At 41.4% G+C, this 18244-nt stretch overlaps 1 protein-coding gene across 5 annotated transcripts in view; it reads right to left on the bottom strand.

The window, feature by feature from the left end:
• The window catches only part of NPHP1 (nephrocystin 1), a 59604-nt gene continuing 41360 nt past the window's right edge, over window positions 1-18244 (bottom strand). For 3 of the 5 annotated variants that reach the window (XM_042933077.1, XM_042933078.1, XM_042933079.1), the window contains 6 exons: window positions 17700-17799; window positions 17078-17206; window positions 8921-9033; window positions 5634-5707; window positions 2199-2243; window positions 1-490 (listed from right to left, as the gene is read on the bottom strand). In XM_042933077.1, the coding sequence (XP_042789011.1) occupies window positions 218-490; window positions 2199-2243; window positions 5634-5707; window positions 8921-9033; window positions 17078-17206; window positions 17700-17799 (734 nt within the window). In that variant the 3' untranslated portion in view covers window positions 1-217. The remainder of the gene's footprint in view (window positions 491-2198; window positions 2244-5633; window positions 5708-8920; window positions 9034-17077; window positions 17207-17699; window positions 17800-18244) is intronic. The other 2 variants (XM_042933080.1, XM_042933081.1) reach the window with 1 other exon arrangement.

Below are 18244 nucleotides of genomic sequence, written 5' to 3'. Positions count from 1 at the left end.
GATAACGCCATTTCTTTATGAAATGTATTTTATTGTATTCACACATATTCAAATTCTCAGGTTAAGTATTTTTTTTATAGAATGTGGTCGTACAAAAAAGAACAGAGCCTAAGTTACAATGGAATGGTCACTTTTGGTTCTGTCCTTTTATTCAGGAGGATCCATCGAGGAGGGTCCATCCATTCAGTGGGAAGCTGAGGGTCAAGGGCCACCACTGTCAGGCTGTGTTCTTTCTTAACTCACCCAAGAAGTCATAGGTCTGCTCTGAAATGTCAAAAGGTTCGTGGACTCCATGTGGCGAAAGCAGAGCTTGCAGACCACCCTCACCATCCTGGTTTTGCTTCAGGAAGTCGGTGATAACCTTCCACCGGGCAGCCTCTGTCTCCTCTTCTGCCCACCTGTATGGGGGCAGGAGTGTGGAGTGCAGAAGAGGTACCATGCAGTTGTGATACACCAGGAGAAACATGGCCTTCAGGAACTCTTTGTCTCTCTGGGAAAACACCACCATCAGAAATAACTGTGAGTGGATCTACATCATTACTTTTTAAGTGTTACATTCTATGAACTCTGTAGACTAAAATCCACCTAAGGGGTGGGACGGAGGGTGCCATTTGTGCCTGCAAGTAATTGGCTCTGAACCAGCTACTCAGTCGGGAAACAGCACTTTCTGAAATGGAAGCAAGCAAGACTCACCGTGGAGGAGAGAGAAGCTGTTCTCCCTGAGAGTCTGTGGGTGACTCTTTGAGACCAGGGTGTCTCCTAAGCTCCACTGAGGGTGCCCCCACACACGCCATCAAGGACACTGGGGTGCTGAAATCTAATTCTGGTGGTAAGGGTGTGGTTCCAGGTAAACACAACCAAAACACAACGTGAAGGTAGCTGTATCCACTTAATTAGATTATAGCATATCAGAGACAGAGTTAAGTTGTTATAAAAGAAGGGCAGCATGAAATCCAGAGGAAGGAGACCCAAGGAGGAAGAATGTGCAGACTCTCCCCAGATAACAAGAGTACGGCAGTCATAACCAGTCAACCCTGACACTGGCAGGCTGGGGTGGGGCTCTCGGGAAGCACAGCAGTCGGAAGGGGGAGATACTATACACAGCAGATCTGCCCATAGATACTGTTCTCAAAGCAACCATGTGTGAGGACAATTTCTACGGGCCTGAGGCCCAGCACCTTGTCTACTGCTGTCCTCGAAAAGCATTAAATCTGCCAGTTTCAGCAGAGGTCAAGTGTAGATGGTACTGGTCAGATGGTCTTTGCTCAAATAAGGATGCAATATCGTTTATATATATATATACACGTATATATATATATGTATATATATATATACACACACACATGCATATACACAGTGTATGTGTATGTATATATCATACATACAGTATATGTATTATATATATTACACATATAATATATATTGTATAAAACACAGTTTATGTTTTGAAAAATTTTTAAGATTTTTAGTTTGTTCTCCCATGTTCCTTGCAGATAGTTAACTCTTTAGACTTGAAGTACAGAAACCATGGACCATGAGCCAAATGCAGCCCACTACCTCTGTTTCTAAATAAAGTTTTATAGAAACCCAGCCCCACTCAGATGTTTACACGTAGTCTGTAGCTGCCTTTGTGCCACAATAGCAGAGTTGGGTATTGTAACGGAGACCTTACAGCCTGAAAAGCCAAAAATATTTACTATGTGGCTCTTTACAGAAAAAGTTTGTCAACCCTGGATTAGAGCAGTGAAGCCATTACTCACTGATAAATACAAGTTTTATTTGGTAATCACCAAGCCTCTATGGTAATGTAAGCATGAGCCGTGCAGTATTTAAATGTATTATACAGCTTAGGCCAATCTTCTTTTCCCTTCTCCTTACGTGATATAAACTTTGAGAGCTAGAGGAATTTTTTTAAATAAGAGGAATCTGATAGCCAACTGGCAACTTTGTTTAGAAACTTCTCCTCAAATAACACACTCACTGGTCTGAAATGATTGTTTTGATCGAGTGTTTCTTTTCACATCAGGAATTGCTCACCCAAACCCTTCTTGGAACATGTCTTTGCAACCATGATGACAGTTTAACTGGTTAAGAGGGATTATGACTCTGGCTCCTCTGGCTAAGACGGGCATTATTAGCATGTGCAAGCAAGCAGTGAGCACTGCAAATGTTCAGTTCAGTGTGGAAAATGGCATTACCTTCTCTGATCTCTTTAATGTGCTTTCTTTCTCAGCCCACGAACTCTAAAAAGCAAATCAAAATATCATATTAATCTGAGTATTCACAAGCCTTTGCCCCACTTCTACAACTTCATGGTAATTAATCGTATGGACAGGGTTAAAAACGCTGTACGGACCCTACACGTGTAAGAAGTGAATCCGTAGGCACCTACTGCTAGTGACCCAGAGCCAGGCTGACCAGGCGGTGAAAGATACCTCAGAAACACCATGGTTCTTACAAGTCGAAACTAATTTAAGAATGCAATCAGTGAAACACTAACACATCCTTGCAAAATGCATAAACACAGCACCTGAACAATAACATACTATGAAGGTTTTAAGTTCAGACAGTAATGGAAATAGAAAGCTCTGCCAAATACCATTCTTCTCGGCAATTCTGTCTGCCATGACGATGACGGGGATCAGAGGGAGATAAAAATGAGGTACAGCTTTGCAAGTAAATACTCCCATCTGTCCACAAAGCATCACACAAGCTTCCTTAAAGAAGTAAAAAACCCAGAGTTCAACTAGTCCCACAGACATATGAACTGAAGACTTTCTCAGTGCTAGTTCCGGGCAAACAGTGAGCAAGAGGGATGTGCCCATTCTCGTGGCTGCTTATTCCCAGCCACTGTTCTGTGTCTGTTTGTAGGTATTCTCCTGCTGGTGCCCGATTTCATGGATTCCATGAAAGCATCAGCCCTTTTATCAGTAGGGAGGCCCTGGGGTATGGATATGACATATGGGACCAAGAACGAGATTCTCCATGAAATGAAAGAGAAGTTTCCTACCAAGAGACGACAAGCTGTGCCCCTAATGAGCCAGGTCTTGGGATGGTCATATTTACCATGACCTGTTACCATGAATGGCCAGTTATTGCCACAAAAGAACCACCTTATGAGATTGTGGTCCACCACCCCATTGATGCTGCACCCGTGGGTCCTGGAGAGTTTGAAGAGGACCCTTAGAGAGCCAGGGTGCTTTACCAAACAGGCCAGGTGTTCTCATTATTATTAAAACACCAACAGCAAACTAAACTTAGAGAAGGTGACCCTAGGAGGCTCACACGCTTCATAATGTGAACCTTAAAAGGTATCTGGTTTCACAAGACTACCACTTAGCAGCTTTCGACTTATTGTCTGGAAAAATGTGCCTGTTGTTTGCTAGTTGTGTCAAGGTCCTCCCTCAGTTTTCACTGAGCCATCAGCAAGCAGTAGGGTGGTTCACTTATAGTAAGTCAGTGGCAAACAGCAAACGGGGGTGTGTGGAGGGTCACGACTGTATACCAAGGTCCACTTCTTCCTTCTGGAGCAAGGAGAAGACTCCATCTCCCAGCTCCCTTGAAGTTAAGTGGGGCCATTAACCACCAAGTGATTGGTGCTGGCCAATGAAACATGAGCAGAGATGGCCCGTGCCCCTTCAGGGCAAAGGTGGTGGAAAGGCCAAGGACAATCCCCTATTCTCTCTTCTCCTGCAGGTGCAACCGGCAACACAGGAAGCTGCTTGTTCCAGACGATGCTGTAAGAAACTGGAGCCTCCGACAGCCTGCACCCTTGGGTGACTACGGAGCGGGGTCTTCCACTGCTCCGTGCTGGCTAGGTACCACGAGTGAGAAACAAACCTGGGTCAGCTACCACCGCACAGCCTGGCTGACTCTGAGTCGTATGGTGTGCCATGGAGACAAGGCTCAAGAGCGTAAGAATAAACCACTCTTTTTTATTTTTATTATTTAACTCATGATCCAAAGGTAATCAGTATTCCTTTTCTAGAGTCTATTCTTCCAGATATTTTTACAGGCAGATATATACATGTAAATATATATATTTAAATACGCTTACTACGACTCAATTTTTTTTTTTTTTCCCATTTAACAATGTGTAGACCTTATCTACATGCCTTTCCTTGAGCCTGTGGCCTGTCTGGACACGCCCAAGGCTGACCTGAGTGCGCTTCTCTGAGCTATCTGCTCATCAGGGAATGCAGAATTTAGACTAGATCAGCGCTAAGGTTCCACCCTCACTCCAATGCCCGGATTCTGTGACTGTTACACACCTAGAGAAGTATGCCAGCACCTTGCACAGTGCCTCAGCTGCAGTGAGCTCTCGTAAAATATTTGTTGAATGAGTCAATGTCCCTGTGTTCTGTATAATGAATAAATAGTATGACACTGATGACTTTGTGGGGGGAAAAAAGAGAAATTCTGCGTTATCTAATGATAGTGCCAAATGAACTTGTCTGAAGTTACGGATAATCACAGGCCATGAATACTTTCTTAAGTCTTTTTGCTGAAAACTTCATTGTTACTGTGGACACCCCAAAGCCAGACAAACCATCACATGAGATCAGCTTCCCAGTCTAAAAAAAATCTCTGGAGGTGACTGCTTCCCCCTTCCATTTCTCTGTCAGGCCCTTACGACCTCTATCCTTTTTGACAGGAATCACCTCCCAGCATAGCTCACCTCTCTCTCGCACGTGTACTTTTCCACCCTGCCGTGTCAGGAGCTGTCCTACAGCAGAACCTGTGCACATTACCTGCTGCCTACCACACACGCTCTTCACTGGCAGTGTGAGACTCAGACCAACCTTGCCCATCCGCGGACACGTTTTACATGCCAAACTGGATCACAAATAGAATATTCTCTATCCCTTTATGCTTTAAAGCATTTGCTCATGCTGATCCTTCTAGCTGTAATGTCTTCTCCTCCCATCTCAGCATGTCAAAATCCACCTTGGCTCCAGTTATTAGGTCTATCTCACCAAGGACCTCTTCTGGAACAGATTCCTGGTCCTTCTTTGCTGCCCTCTTTAAATCTTCAAGGACTGGGTTATACATGGTCAGTGGCACTTTCCGGGTTATCTGAGTACTGCTTTGTAGGCATAAGGGACTCCTAGTATTTGTTATCTCTGATATGTTAAATTAAACCTTATGAAACTGTCATTTTTGGAAGCCAAAAAATGGCCGAAAATTCGAGGTTTCATGTGGTTCAAACTCATACCCGGTTGCTATTTCACATAGCAGGCAGTAGATGTTGAATTGAAATAAAAATGATATGCATGCCTTGATTCTCTTCTGAAAACTCAGAAGAGTTTATCTAACAAATCATTTCGGATTTTTGCTCTCAGGACATGGTCAGTGGCCATCTTAAGCCAAGGAGCAAACAACAGGCAAGAGAGTGCAATAGTGTATACAGCAGGCGCTCCACCTGCTCGCTGGGACAGGGAAGGCAGCCCTGGGGAAGCAGCATTCATACTGAGGAAGGATGAGACCAGGTTAGCTAGACAAATGGACAGGGATCGAGAGACATTGTCCAAGTAGGACAAAAACCCCTAGAGCAGGGGTCAGAACTCACTGACATGGTGTGTTTTACTGCTTCTAGAACCCACCGGGTTTCTGTCATGATTCGTGCTACCCACCCTGAGTGCGTCCATCATGTCAGGCTGCTCCAAGAGCTTGGGGAAGGTGGCCAACACTGGGTTACTAATTAGGTCTGAAATATGAAAGAACAGAAGAGATTTTACATAAGTTTCATCCAATGTATTTGGCTGCCATAGACATAAAAACATTCATTCAGAGGAAAATTATTGTGCCACATGCTTTGTTGATAACATATTCTGCACACTTTAACCTCTAGGAGGTCTCAGACCTGTCTGCTCAATCTCCATCTGCTGCTATATCCATACGCCAGGGAGTTCTGAAATGAGTCTTGTACCAAGCAGACAGAGCTTTTAGGGCAGAAGTGGCTTTGCACAGAAGAAGACTAGAAAATTTTGTTCTTCTTTCTATGCTGTGTTTCCAACCTCTCTTTCCTTCTTATGATATAACTGTGGCACGGTGAAAGGAACCAGTTAGGGAATTGATACAACTCAACACCAAAAAAACAAATAATCCAACTCAATGATGGGAAGACAAACAGACATTTCTCCATAGAGGACCTACAAATGACCAACAGATACATGAAGAGATGTTCAGTATAACTAATCATCAAGGAAATGCAAATCAAAACTATAATAAGATACCACCTCACACCTGTCAGAATGGCTAAAATCAAATACACGAGAAACAACAAGTACTGGGGAGGACGTGGAGAAAATGGAACCCTCATGCATCGTTGGTGGGAATGTAAACTGGTTCAGACACTGTGGAAGACAGTGTGGAGCTTCTTCAAAAAACTAAAAATGGAATTGTCATACGATCCAGCAATTACACTAGTGAGTACTCACCCAAAGAACCCAAAAACACCAATTTGAAAAGATATGTGCCCCTGTGTTTATTATAGCATTATCCACAATAGTCAAATTATGAAAGCTGCCCACTGTCCATCGGTAGGTGAATGAAGAGATATACATATATACATATATGTATATACGAATATTATTCAGCCATAAAAAAGAATGAAATCTTGCCATTTGCAACAACATGGATGGACCTAAGGGTATAATGCTAAGTGAAATCAGTGAGAGAAAGACAAATACCATATGATTTCATTCATATGTGGAATTTAAGAAACAAAACAGACAAAAAAAAAAAACCACCAAGAAATAGACTCTTAACTATAGATAACAAATGGATGATTACCAGAGGAAAGATGGGTGGGGGTATGAGTGAAATAGGTGAAGGGGATTAAGAATACACTTATGTGATGAGTAACGTATAGAATTGTTGAATCCCTGGGGCGTCTGGGTGGCTCAGTCGGTTAAGTGTCTGACTTCAGATCAGGTCATGATCTTGTGGTCCATGAGTTTGAGCCTTACATCAGGTTCTGTGCTGACAGCTTGAAGCCTGGAGCCTGCTTCGGATTCTGTGTCTCCCTCTCTCTCTGCCCCTAACCCACTCGCACTCTGTCTCTGTCTCTCTCAATACCATATACCTGAAACAATATAACACTGTATGTTAACTATCCTGGGGAAAAAAAAAAAAAAGGAACCAATTAGGACGCACCCTGCTCTTGGAAGGCTGAGCAGGAACCAATAAGCATCAGGCTGCTTAGGCCTGACTCCAGTCCACCAGGCCATTCTTGAAATGGCCTGGGTAATGTATTCTACAATCTTGTGTCCTCAGTAAAGGGAAATCCTCCCTCTAGGTCTTATTAGCTTTGCTCTGATGGTCAGATTCAATTGATGACAACGGTTCTGACTCACCTCCTTCCCAACAGAAAAGTTAATGAGCTTTATCCTCTCTTAGAAGTCATATCAATCCTCTCTAAAAGTCAGATCATTCAAGAAGTTTTGCTAAAGTCATCGAAATAAACTCACAGTCAAGTGATGACAAGAAAGCTTAAATTGTCCTTCCCTGGAGTTATAATTATTCCTTGAGAAATGGCGGGACTTCCCTAATTTTGAGTTCCATTTCTATCTACCTATCCAGGAGCTAAGTCTCTGGGAAAGGCCTCCTGTCTAACCATGAACTCCACCTGTCCATGAGAACTAAGCTATCATAGGGTCCTTCGTCTTGCTCACTCCGCTCCAGCCGCACTGGCTTTCAACTGCGATCCCTCCAACACACTTGCATTGTCTTGCCTCAGGTCTTTAGACACGCTGGCCCCTCTGCCCAGACATGCAACCTGCCCCACACCTCTAACTCCTCTCTCAGGTCTTATCTTGAATATTACTCACCCAGAGACTTCCCGCAGGTCTTCCCAGTGTATGCTCTTGTTGGCTTTCCTCCTTCATTTTTATTTTTTATTTTAGAGAGAGAGTGTGAGTAGGGAGGAGGGGGGCAGAGGGAAAGAGAGAAAGAATCCAAAGCAAGCTCCACTTTCACCATGGAGCCCAACGCGGGGCTCAATTCCGTGACCCTGGGATTGTGACCTGAGCCGAAATCAATAGTCAGATGCTAAACCAACTGAGTCACCCAGGCACCCTGGCTTTCTTCCTTTAGAAACTTATTTTAGAAGGTTGAAAAGGATGACTCATGTAATTTTGCGTTTGAAGTCCGTCAGTCCACCAGGGGACGGATGCTCGTGCCTGTCTCATCCATCACTGGGCTCAGCACAGTGCCTGACATAGAGGAGGCCACTCAATACATATCTGCTTACTGATTTACTGAGTTCAAAGACTACTCATTAAAACTAAACTCTTTTTTTAGAGGTAATTCTTATAACATGTATATCTCTTTATAAGTTCAATCATATGTGACAAGTCATTGATTTTTTAAAATTATTTTTTAACATTTTACTGGGAAAAAGTTTCAAGCTTACAAAGAAGATACAAGAATAAATAATAGAACATCTGAATACCTCTTTCCTATATTCAATTTTAACTAGTCTGTTGATATTTAAACATTGTGCATTAAGAACCAGTTATTCTGGGTGATTTCAGTCTCTTCCCAAAAAGATGATGCGCATATCAAACATGTGGTAAAAACAGATTATCCAAAACATTGAGGGGAAATGTGATTGTATCTGAGTTTTAGTATCTCAAATCTCCAGAATTTGTATATGTGCTGTCGAAGCAAGCACATCAAATCTCCAGAATTTGTAATGTGAAGATATGCATATTGTAAAGAACAGAATATACACTGAACTAACACAGGGTACACACAGGTGCACAATGGAGAACAATGCTTTGCATGTGAAGTAATTTATCGACATTGATGCTATTCTAAACATTTTATTCTGAATGAACCTTCAGAAGTAGAAGATAAAAGTTGGCATAGGTCACATTTACTCAAAGTACATAAGGAAATCACAAAGACCTCTTACCAGCACTTTGCATGCTCATCCTGTCTTTCAGGAGTACATCTCCAAGAATTTGGCGATAAAATATCAACAAATGAATGGAACACATACTTCCAATTAATGTTTCTGGCAGTAAACTGTTAAAGAAGAAAAACAAGTATTCGTTAGATAAACCCCTACGATCCAACTTATGGTGTTTTTAAAATATGTATTTACTACTTTAATGGACAGTTCTAAGATTTGCTTCATTATCGGAAAAAAGATGTTAACAATTTTCAGGAAAATTTCCACTATAAGTTGCCCACGGTAAACTTCAGAAAACTAATGTTACACTTTTCAAGCCTGAACTCGGTCTTGCCACTCTTGTATTTCCATTTTAGCACATATGCCCATGTTAAATGTTAAATAAAAAAGAAAAGTCATAAATTATGTGTTTTGGGAAGAAAGGGACTAGTCAGCTACAAGTTTTGACAAAGCCATGTGGCCACCCCTGCTGATGTGATGAATGAAAAGGAAACATGAGCTCAAACTGTTCATGTTGCTGGGTGGAATGTGGGAGGGTGTGACAGATCTGGACTGAATTCTGACTTTGCCTCTTCCTAGCTACGTGACTTTGGGTTAATTAATTATTCTCCTTGTGTTTTGGTTTCCTCACTTGTAGAATTCAGATAGTAATACCTCCATTTCCGATTACTCAAAGAATTAACATGAGACAAATGTGATGTGCTTAATGCAATGCCTCGTCCATAGTAAGGGCTCAAAAACAGAAGAAAATTTAAATATTGATGTTACGTTCGTGTCAGTTTAAAATAGATTGTTATAACTTTAAACATGTAATATGTAATCTTCATGGTAACCACAAAGAAAAAAAATCTATAGAATATACACAAAGGAAATAAAAAGGTAATCAAAATGTGTCACCATAAAAAAAATCAATCAAACACAAAGGAAGGTCTTAAAGGAGAAAATGAGGGACAACCCCCACACCCCCAGACGATGTAAAAAAAACAAATAACAAAATGGCAATACTAAGTCCTTCCCTATCAGTGATTACTTTAAATATAAATGGATTAAACTCCCTAATAAAAAGACACAGATTGGCAGAACGAATAGAAAAACAGGATCTAACTATATTCTATCTATACGAGACTCACTTTAGATCTACGGATGCTCAGAGGTTGAAAGTGAAAAGGATAGACAAAGATACTCCATGCAAATAGTTAACAAAGGAGAGCAGGGGTGGTTATATTAATATCAGAAAAAATAGACTTTAAGCCAAAAAAACTTAAAAGAGACAAAGAAGGATATTAAAGAATGATAAAAGGGTCAATGCATCAAGAAGATATAACAATTAGGGGCTCCTGGGTGGCGCAGTCGGTTAAGCGTCCGACTTCAGCCAGGTCACGATCTCATGGTCCGTGAGTTCGAGCCCCGCGTCAGGCTCTGGGCTGATGGCTCAGAGCCTGGAGCCTGTTTCCGATTCTGTGTCTCCCTCTCTCTCTGTCCCTCCCCCGTTCATGCTCTGTCTCTCTCTGTCCCAAAAAATAAAATAAACGTTGAAAAAAAAAAATTAAAAAAAAAAAAGAAGATATAACAATTATAAACATATGCAACAAACATTAGAGCTCCTAAACATACAAAGCAAACATCAACAAAATTGAAGAGAGAAATAGATCTATAACCACAGTAGGAGACTTTAATACACCACTTTCAATAAAGAATAAAACAACCAAAGGATCAATACAAAAACAGAAGACTTAACACTGTAGACCAACTGTAATGAAGACACATATAGAATCCTCTGCTCAGTAATACAGAGTACATATTTTTCTCAAGAGTACATGGGACATTCTCCAGGACAGATCTTATGTTAGGGTACTTATGAATCTTAATAATTTAAAAGACTAAAATCATATAAAGCACCTTTTTTTTTTATCACAATGGAATGAAACTAGAAATAGCAGAAGGAAAACTAGAAAATTCGCAAATATGTGGAGATTAACCATCACACTCTTAAGCAATCACTGGCTCAAAGAAGAACTCACAAGGAAAGTTAGAAAATATCTTGAGACAAATAAAATGAAAGCACATCATACCCAAACTAATGGGATGCAGTGGAAAGAGTGCTAAGCTAAGAGGGAAAATATACAGCTATAAATGCTTCCATTAATTAAGAAGAAAGATCTTAAATCAACCACCTACCTTTAAACCTTAAAGAATTAGAAAAGAGAAATAAATCAAACCCAAAGGTAGCAACAGAAAAGAAATAATAAAGATTAAAGCAGGGATGAACAAAAAAGAGAAGAGAAAATAACAAAAGTCAATGAAGCAAGAGTTGGTTCTTTGCAAAGATCAACAAAATTGACAAACCTTTAGCTAGAGGACTAAGAAAAAAAGAAAAGACTCAAGTTACAAAATCAGAAATGAAAAGAGATCTTACTACTGATTTTATAAAAATAAAAAAAGGATTATAAGACACTACTATGAATAATTGTATATCCACAAGTTGGATAATCTAGATGAAATGGACAAATTCCTAGAAACACAAAGCCTACCAGGGCTGAATGAGGAATAAATAGAAAATCTGAGATTGAATCAATAATCAAAGGCCCTCCAGGACCAGATGGCTTCACTGGTAAATTTTATCAAATAGTTAAAAAATCAATACCTATCCTTTTCAAAGTCTTCCAAAAAATTGAAAAGGAAGGAATACTTCCACACTCATGATCTGAAGCCAGCGTTATTCAGATACCAAAGCCAGATACATGAGAAAACTAGAGACGAAAATCCCTGATAAATATTGATGCGAAAATCCTCAACAAAAAACTAGCGAACAGGATTCAACAGCATGCTGAAAGGTTTATACACTACGAACAAGTGGGGTTTATTCCTGGGATGCAAGGGTGGGTTCAACATTAAAAAGTCAGTCAGTGTAATACACTACACATTAACAGAATGAAGGAAAAACCCATATGATTTTCTCATTTGACGCTGAAAAAGAATTTGACAAAATTCAATACCTTTTCATAATAAAAACACTCAACGATTCTAGGAATAGAAGAAAACTACTTCCACATAATAAAGGCCACATATGAAAATCCCACAGTTAACATCATATTCAATGGTGAAAGACCAAAAACTTTTTCTCTAAGATCAGGAACAAGACAAGGATGCCTGCTTTCACCACTTTTATTCAATACAATAGTGGAAGTCCTAGCTAGAGCCCCCGACAAGAAAAAGGAATAAAAGTTATCCAAATTGGAAAGGAAGAAGTCAAATTATCTCTGTTCACAGACAACATAGTCTTATATGTAGAAAACCCTAAAGATTCCACAAAACACTGTTCGAATAAACAGATTCGGCAAAGTTATTGGATATAAATTCAGCATACATCAATTAGTCATGTTTCCACACACTGACAGTGAACAATTTGAAAAGAAAAGTAAAACCAATTCCATATACAATAGCACCAAAAAGAAGAAAATACTTAAAAAAATAGAAGCAAATTTCAATATTATTTCAAAATAATAATCTGGAAACACGACAAGTGAGTACTTTATAATCCTGATGCATGACATACACTAAATGCTCACTGGGAATATACTGAGTACAAAGCTAACCTTAGAAGATATTCAAGAAAATGTTTTCAGCCATTCTAAATATACGTGTTCTAAATGTTATTTTTAGAAATACACGAACTCTGTCACTAAGCATAAAGAATGACCGCATAGGAAATCTTGAAAACCTTGCAAACAATGTCCTCTCTCAAGGAGGAGAATATTTTTGGGCTAAGAAGAACCACCCAAAGTCAAAAAAGAGATTTCAACTTTTGTAAATTAGTTCTTTTAGTTTCTAGGGTAAGTATTTTAGAAGGAAGGGCCATCAATCCCAGAGGTAACACTTGGGCTTCCGGCCTGTCGGAAGAGAACAGAATGAATGTAACCCTTAAGGTGGTGCTGAAGCAATGGGTTCCCCAGGGGTAGCTGCATGGAATTTAACAAATAGCCTTGACCACTTCCTAACCCCTGCATTTCTAGAAACATGCAAAAATGTAAGACAGGTTCTCTTACATTCACATATAGCATTTGGTCTATAGAAACTGCTGCTTTCCGACCCTGCTACAATTCTCGTCTTATGTCTGACCTGGATTGCAAAGACCGGCCACAAAGGCACCACATGCCTTCTCAGTGTTCGGCTGTGATTCCTAAGGGTTGTTCCACATCCTGCCCTCTGGTCTGTGGCCCATCTGGGCAGTGTCTCAGCTGCGTGCCCAAACCATGTCTCATGCCGAAGAACAGCCATTGATTTTGCTAGAGGAAGGGGTGGAACCTTCCTTCCATTTTTCCTGCTCCTCTCACGGAGCCGCCTGCTCTGTCTAGCTGGCATCACTTCCAGCCTGCTGTAGAGGCCTCCGTTCCTCCCACAGTGTGGGCACTCCTTTCCTTCTGGCACCTCCCCACAACATGAGGCAGTACTGCTGCACTTTATTAGTCCTGTTTAGGAAAATCCTCTGCTTTCCCCAAACCCAAGACAAGCAGGAAGCTCTGAGCTACTAAGGTTGGCTAAGCTGTAGAAGTAAAAACGTACTTCTTTCTCATCTCACCCATCCGCCAGCAAACTCTGATGGCAGAAGGGCGATGAACGTAATAATGGGGCCCAGGCTAGTAGCACTATTATCTCATTTATTTTTAGAAACAATACAATGGGAGTAAAGGAGAAAAAAAGATGGGATACATCAAAAAGGCAAAGACAGACAAGTTTCCAGCAAATTTATACACATGCACCCAGCCTACTTCCACAGACGGGTATTTCTTGGCATTCTGAACTCATGCACTGGGGGTCTGGGTCTAAATTCAGGGCTTTCCCTCATCGGGGCCTTTGCCTTTGGCCAAATCACATCAGGTTAAAGTCCATCGAAAAACAGCTCCAAAATTAGAATGGCGAGACTTGGTGAAACTGAAGGATCTATTTGCTCCCTCTTTCATCTCATGCCGAGAGGGTCATGATGATTACAACTGTCCCCACAAAAGGAGTCCAATGGGCAGGATTCTGGTGCTCTTTGGTAAAAGAGATGTGTCTACATTGATTAATTTGTATTTCTGCTGACATCCAAAGGTACACACACGTAAGAGTGCTTGCTGGCTGGTGAGAGGGCAGTAGGAAGCCGAGTCGCAAGGACACTGGGTAAAACTGGGCAGGAAGGTAAACTCTCACTGGGCTTCCCAACCTTGGGTCTGTGTGCTCTGTAGTATGTCCCTAGGCATACCGTTAAAAGCTTCTGTCTTTTCTCCTTTCAGCAGGGGAGTCTGGCTAAACAAAGGTGGAGTTCTTTAAGCACCGGAGGGTGGGGACAGAGGTGGAATGTATTTTTGAAGGAGAGGAGGAGGGCTGTTGGCACCGTTATTTGCTTCCTCTCCCATCCACTGAAGATGGCGGTCAGGGGAGGAAAGGGGACTGAGATGGATCGGTCCCGCCTCAGTCTCCACCTCTGTGCAGGCTCAGAGCAGAAACGCCCCAAAGCTCCTATGCTGGTTCCCAGTCTTTCACCACAGACCCCCAGCACAGCTTACACACAGCCCGGTGGGGGCCTCTGGATTCTCTGTGCCCATGGCCCGGTCTCTACGAGAATCAGCTGAGCCTAGGCTGCACCAGCCCACACTGGACACTACTGGGCACACTTATTTCCGGATCATGCGGAGTGGAGTGGCAATTCAAGACGGTGCTCAGGTCCCTCTCTTGAGCTCTGGGAGAAGAGAAGAGCACATACGCAGTCAAGGGTGGGGGGAGGCTGGGAATAGCGGGAGGCAGAGCAGAGCTCCCGAGAAGTACACTTTTATACTAGCAGGAAGATTTCTACTTTGAAATTCTTTAGCAAACATGTTTTAAGCTCCTACTGTGTGCTGAAATCAAACAAGCATCTTAGTTCCTGGGACCTGGAGGGCAAGGACTCAGGACCCTTCTTTGAGAACCAGCAAATGAAGAACGCTCATTGCTTTGGAAGCATGGGCCTGCTTACCTGACCTCCGCACCGCCCAGTCAGATCTGATCTCTAGATTGTAAAAAGGATCTTGGAACCCGTATTTGGGGCCAAAGCAACACTATTAAGAGCTGTAGTTGAAAGATATGCTCGGGAGTGCTTGGGGACTGTTGGAGGCTTACCAATGAGATGAGAAGAGGAAGGCTGAAGAAGCAGGAAGAATGAAGCCAAACAGGATTTTGGCTTTTCTTTTACAAAGACTGCTACTGTGCTTTTTTTTTTGATCTTGAAAAATAGCAATTTTCCAAGGAAAGATTGGCCAAAAAAGGGAATCTACAGGCTCCATAAACATCCAGGGGGGGAAAAACCAAGAGAATGAATAATGTCCATGAACACATTATTAATGGTTATTGAAAGATTTAACTGTTAATAGTAGAATTATAAAACACATTTCAGGGGCGCCTGGGTGGCTCAGTCGGTTAAGCGTCCGACTTCGGCCCAGATCATGATCTCGCAGTCTGTGGGTTCGAGCCCTGCATCGGGCTCTGTGCTGACAATTCGGAGCCTGAAGCCTTTTTCAGATTCTGTGTCTCCCTCTCTCTCTGATCCTCCCCCGTTCATGCTCTGTCTCTCTCTGTCTCAAAAATGAATAAACGTTCGGGGCGCCTGGGTGGCGCAGTCGGTTAAGCGTCCGACTTCAGCCAGGTCACAATCTCGCGGTCCGTGAGTTCGAGCCCCGCGTCAGGCTCTGGGCTGATGGCTCGGAGCCTGGAGCCTGTTTCCGATTCTGTGTCTCCCTCTCTCTCTGCCCCTCCCCCGTTCATGCTCTGTCTCTCTCTGTCCCAAAAATAAATAAAAAATGTTGAAAAAAAAATTTAAAAAAAAAAAAAATGAATAAACGTTAAAAAAAAAATTTAAACACATTTCAGTATCAGATATAAGAACACGGAATATTTAAAGGGCATGATCCAGAATGAGATCCAGAATGAGATTTAAGGGCATGATCAAGAATGAGAAAACAACAATTCAGAAGGCTATGCCAACTTTTCATCTATTACTCTGTTTCTTGATAATCAGCAAGTAAGAGGCAAGTCATGGTGGAGCAGGTCAACTTTACCAGCTTCTCTTCCCAGGCCTTGCTGTTCCCTTCCAGCCCTCTTGTGTACCCTGTGCCCTCTGTGTTAAGTTCCCTTTCTCCACCGCTGCATATCTTCACGTGTGCACCTCTCCAGTCCTTCAAAGCCTATTTCAAACCCCCCTCTGATCTTACCAGCTACATAGCACACCTTCATTTGAACAAATTTTATAACACAGTACCATGTACCTGGCATTATATTTGCAGTTACCTACCTGTAAGATAATAATAGTAAATAATTATAGCTAACACTTACTGTGTTTTACTATGTGCCATATATTATAAAAACAATCTAGGTGTTTTATTTACTTTCTTTTCATTAAACCTCATTATAGCTTTATGGAGTTGATACTATTATGCCCATTTAAAAGATGTAGATATGGGGATCCTGAGAGAGATGGTTAAATGACTTGTCCAAGAGGTTACTGAGTTAGAAGGTGATAGATCTGGGAACCTACTAGTATAAAAGCTCCCTGAAATAAGTGAAAAGGATTGAGAGTACACTCGTGATGAGCACTGAGTAATTAATGTATGGAAGTGCTGAATCACTATATTGTATACCTGAAAGTAATATAACACTGTAAGTTAATTACTGGAATAAAAAAAAAAATTAAAAAGGGCTCTATAAATCAATGAAAGAAAATTAACTAAAAAATAAAACAAATTTAAAAAGCCTACCTAAAGAAAATGCAAATTAAAACCACTATGAGATCCCATTACTTATTAAAATGGCCAAAATGAAAAAAATTGATTAATACCAAGAATATGAGTAATTGGAACTCTTGTACATTGCTGCAGAGAGTGTAAAATGCTATAGTCATTTTGGAAGAGTTTGGAAGTTTCTTGTAAAATTAAAAAGACACCCAGGAATCCTGCACCTAGGTATTTATACCGCTGAGAAATAGTTTATGTCCACACACAAAAGCCTCATCTGCAAATATTTAGAGTAGGTTTATTCATAAATGCCCAAACTTAGAAACAACCCAGATGTCTATCAATTGGTGATTGGATAAATGCATTGCGGTATATCTATCAAATGGAATATACTATTTAGAACAAAAAAACAAACCTCTGATACCAACTTCTAATAATATGGGTGACACCATCAAATGCACTATGCTGGGTGAAGGAAGCCAGACTCAGAAGATTACACACAGTATGACTCCATTTGTATGACATTCTGGAAAAGGCAAAACTCCTGGGGAAAAAAAAAACCAGATGAGTGGCTGCCTGAGGCTGAGGCTAGGGAGCTGACCACAAAGGAGAGAGCTGCTCAGAGACATGGGAATATTCTCCACCTTGGTTGTGGTGGTAGTTACATGAGAGTATACGCTGGTCAAGATTCAAAGAACTGGAAACCAAAAAAGGCAAATTTTATGGCATATAAATCATACCTCAACTAACCTGACATAAAAAAAAGTTCCCTAATGATAAGATCAAGGCTGGCAAGCCCCGTTTAGCCAAGTTTCTATACTATTTCTGACCAAATGTCTCACTCGAGCTACTAGTAAACAAAAAGTGAGATGATTTGAATTTATTACCATTCTATTTCCCTACTGATCCTGGCAGACAAATTAATGAGGGAAAAAATAACCAACGAAAGATGACCACGAAGGAGGAGAAGCCGAAAGCAAGACGGTCTAGAAACTCTGAAGGACCTCAAGTTACTGGCCAGGTAAGTGGGGACCAACCTTAGTAAGTTTCTTGATCTTCTGTTCGAAGATCTCAGTTTTACTAGGAGTTGAGGCTGCCTTCTCATCATCATCATCTGATGGAAAACATTCCCATGTGCTTTAAAAAAATAAATAAGTAAGTGTCAAAACTTTAAGTGCTTGGGACAGTAAGTATAATAAAACAAAGTACCTTTTATACTAAAACAAAAATTTGGGGTAATAAATAATAATTGTACGAAGAGCAGGAGTCCCTCACATACCCTAAATGAGCCGATGAAGAGAGAAAGCATGGCATTGAAGCCTACCGACCTCCCTAACGGCACCTGACTGGCGTCTGTAGCTGCCACTCCATCGGGGGCTTGGACAGCATCGTCGTTGCCAGATTACAAAGGGAAAAAGGGAAGTTAAAAAGCATGATTGTCTCTAAGTAGAACCTACTGCGTCCCAGGTCTCAAACCCCTTCCTGTGCCAAGAAGGTGGGGCTGGCACTGTCAGGGCAGCGGCAATGCCGTGTGGTCCGAGTTGTGAAACAAGGACAGAGATGTCTAAGAAGCAAACGGGGA

This window comes from Panthera leo, chromosome A3 (genome assembly GCF_018350215.1).
Source record: "Panthera leo isolate Ple1 chromosome A3, P.leo_Ple1_pat1.1, whole genome shotgun sequence".
Classification (NCBI taxonomy): domain Eukaryota; kingdom Metazoa; phylum Chordata; class Mammalia; order Carnivora; family Felidae; genus Panthera; species Panthera leo.
This window is presented reverse-complemented; position numbering and strand designations above follow the sequence as displayed.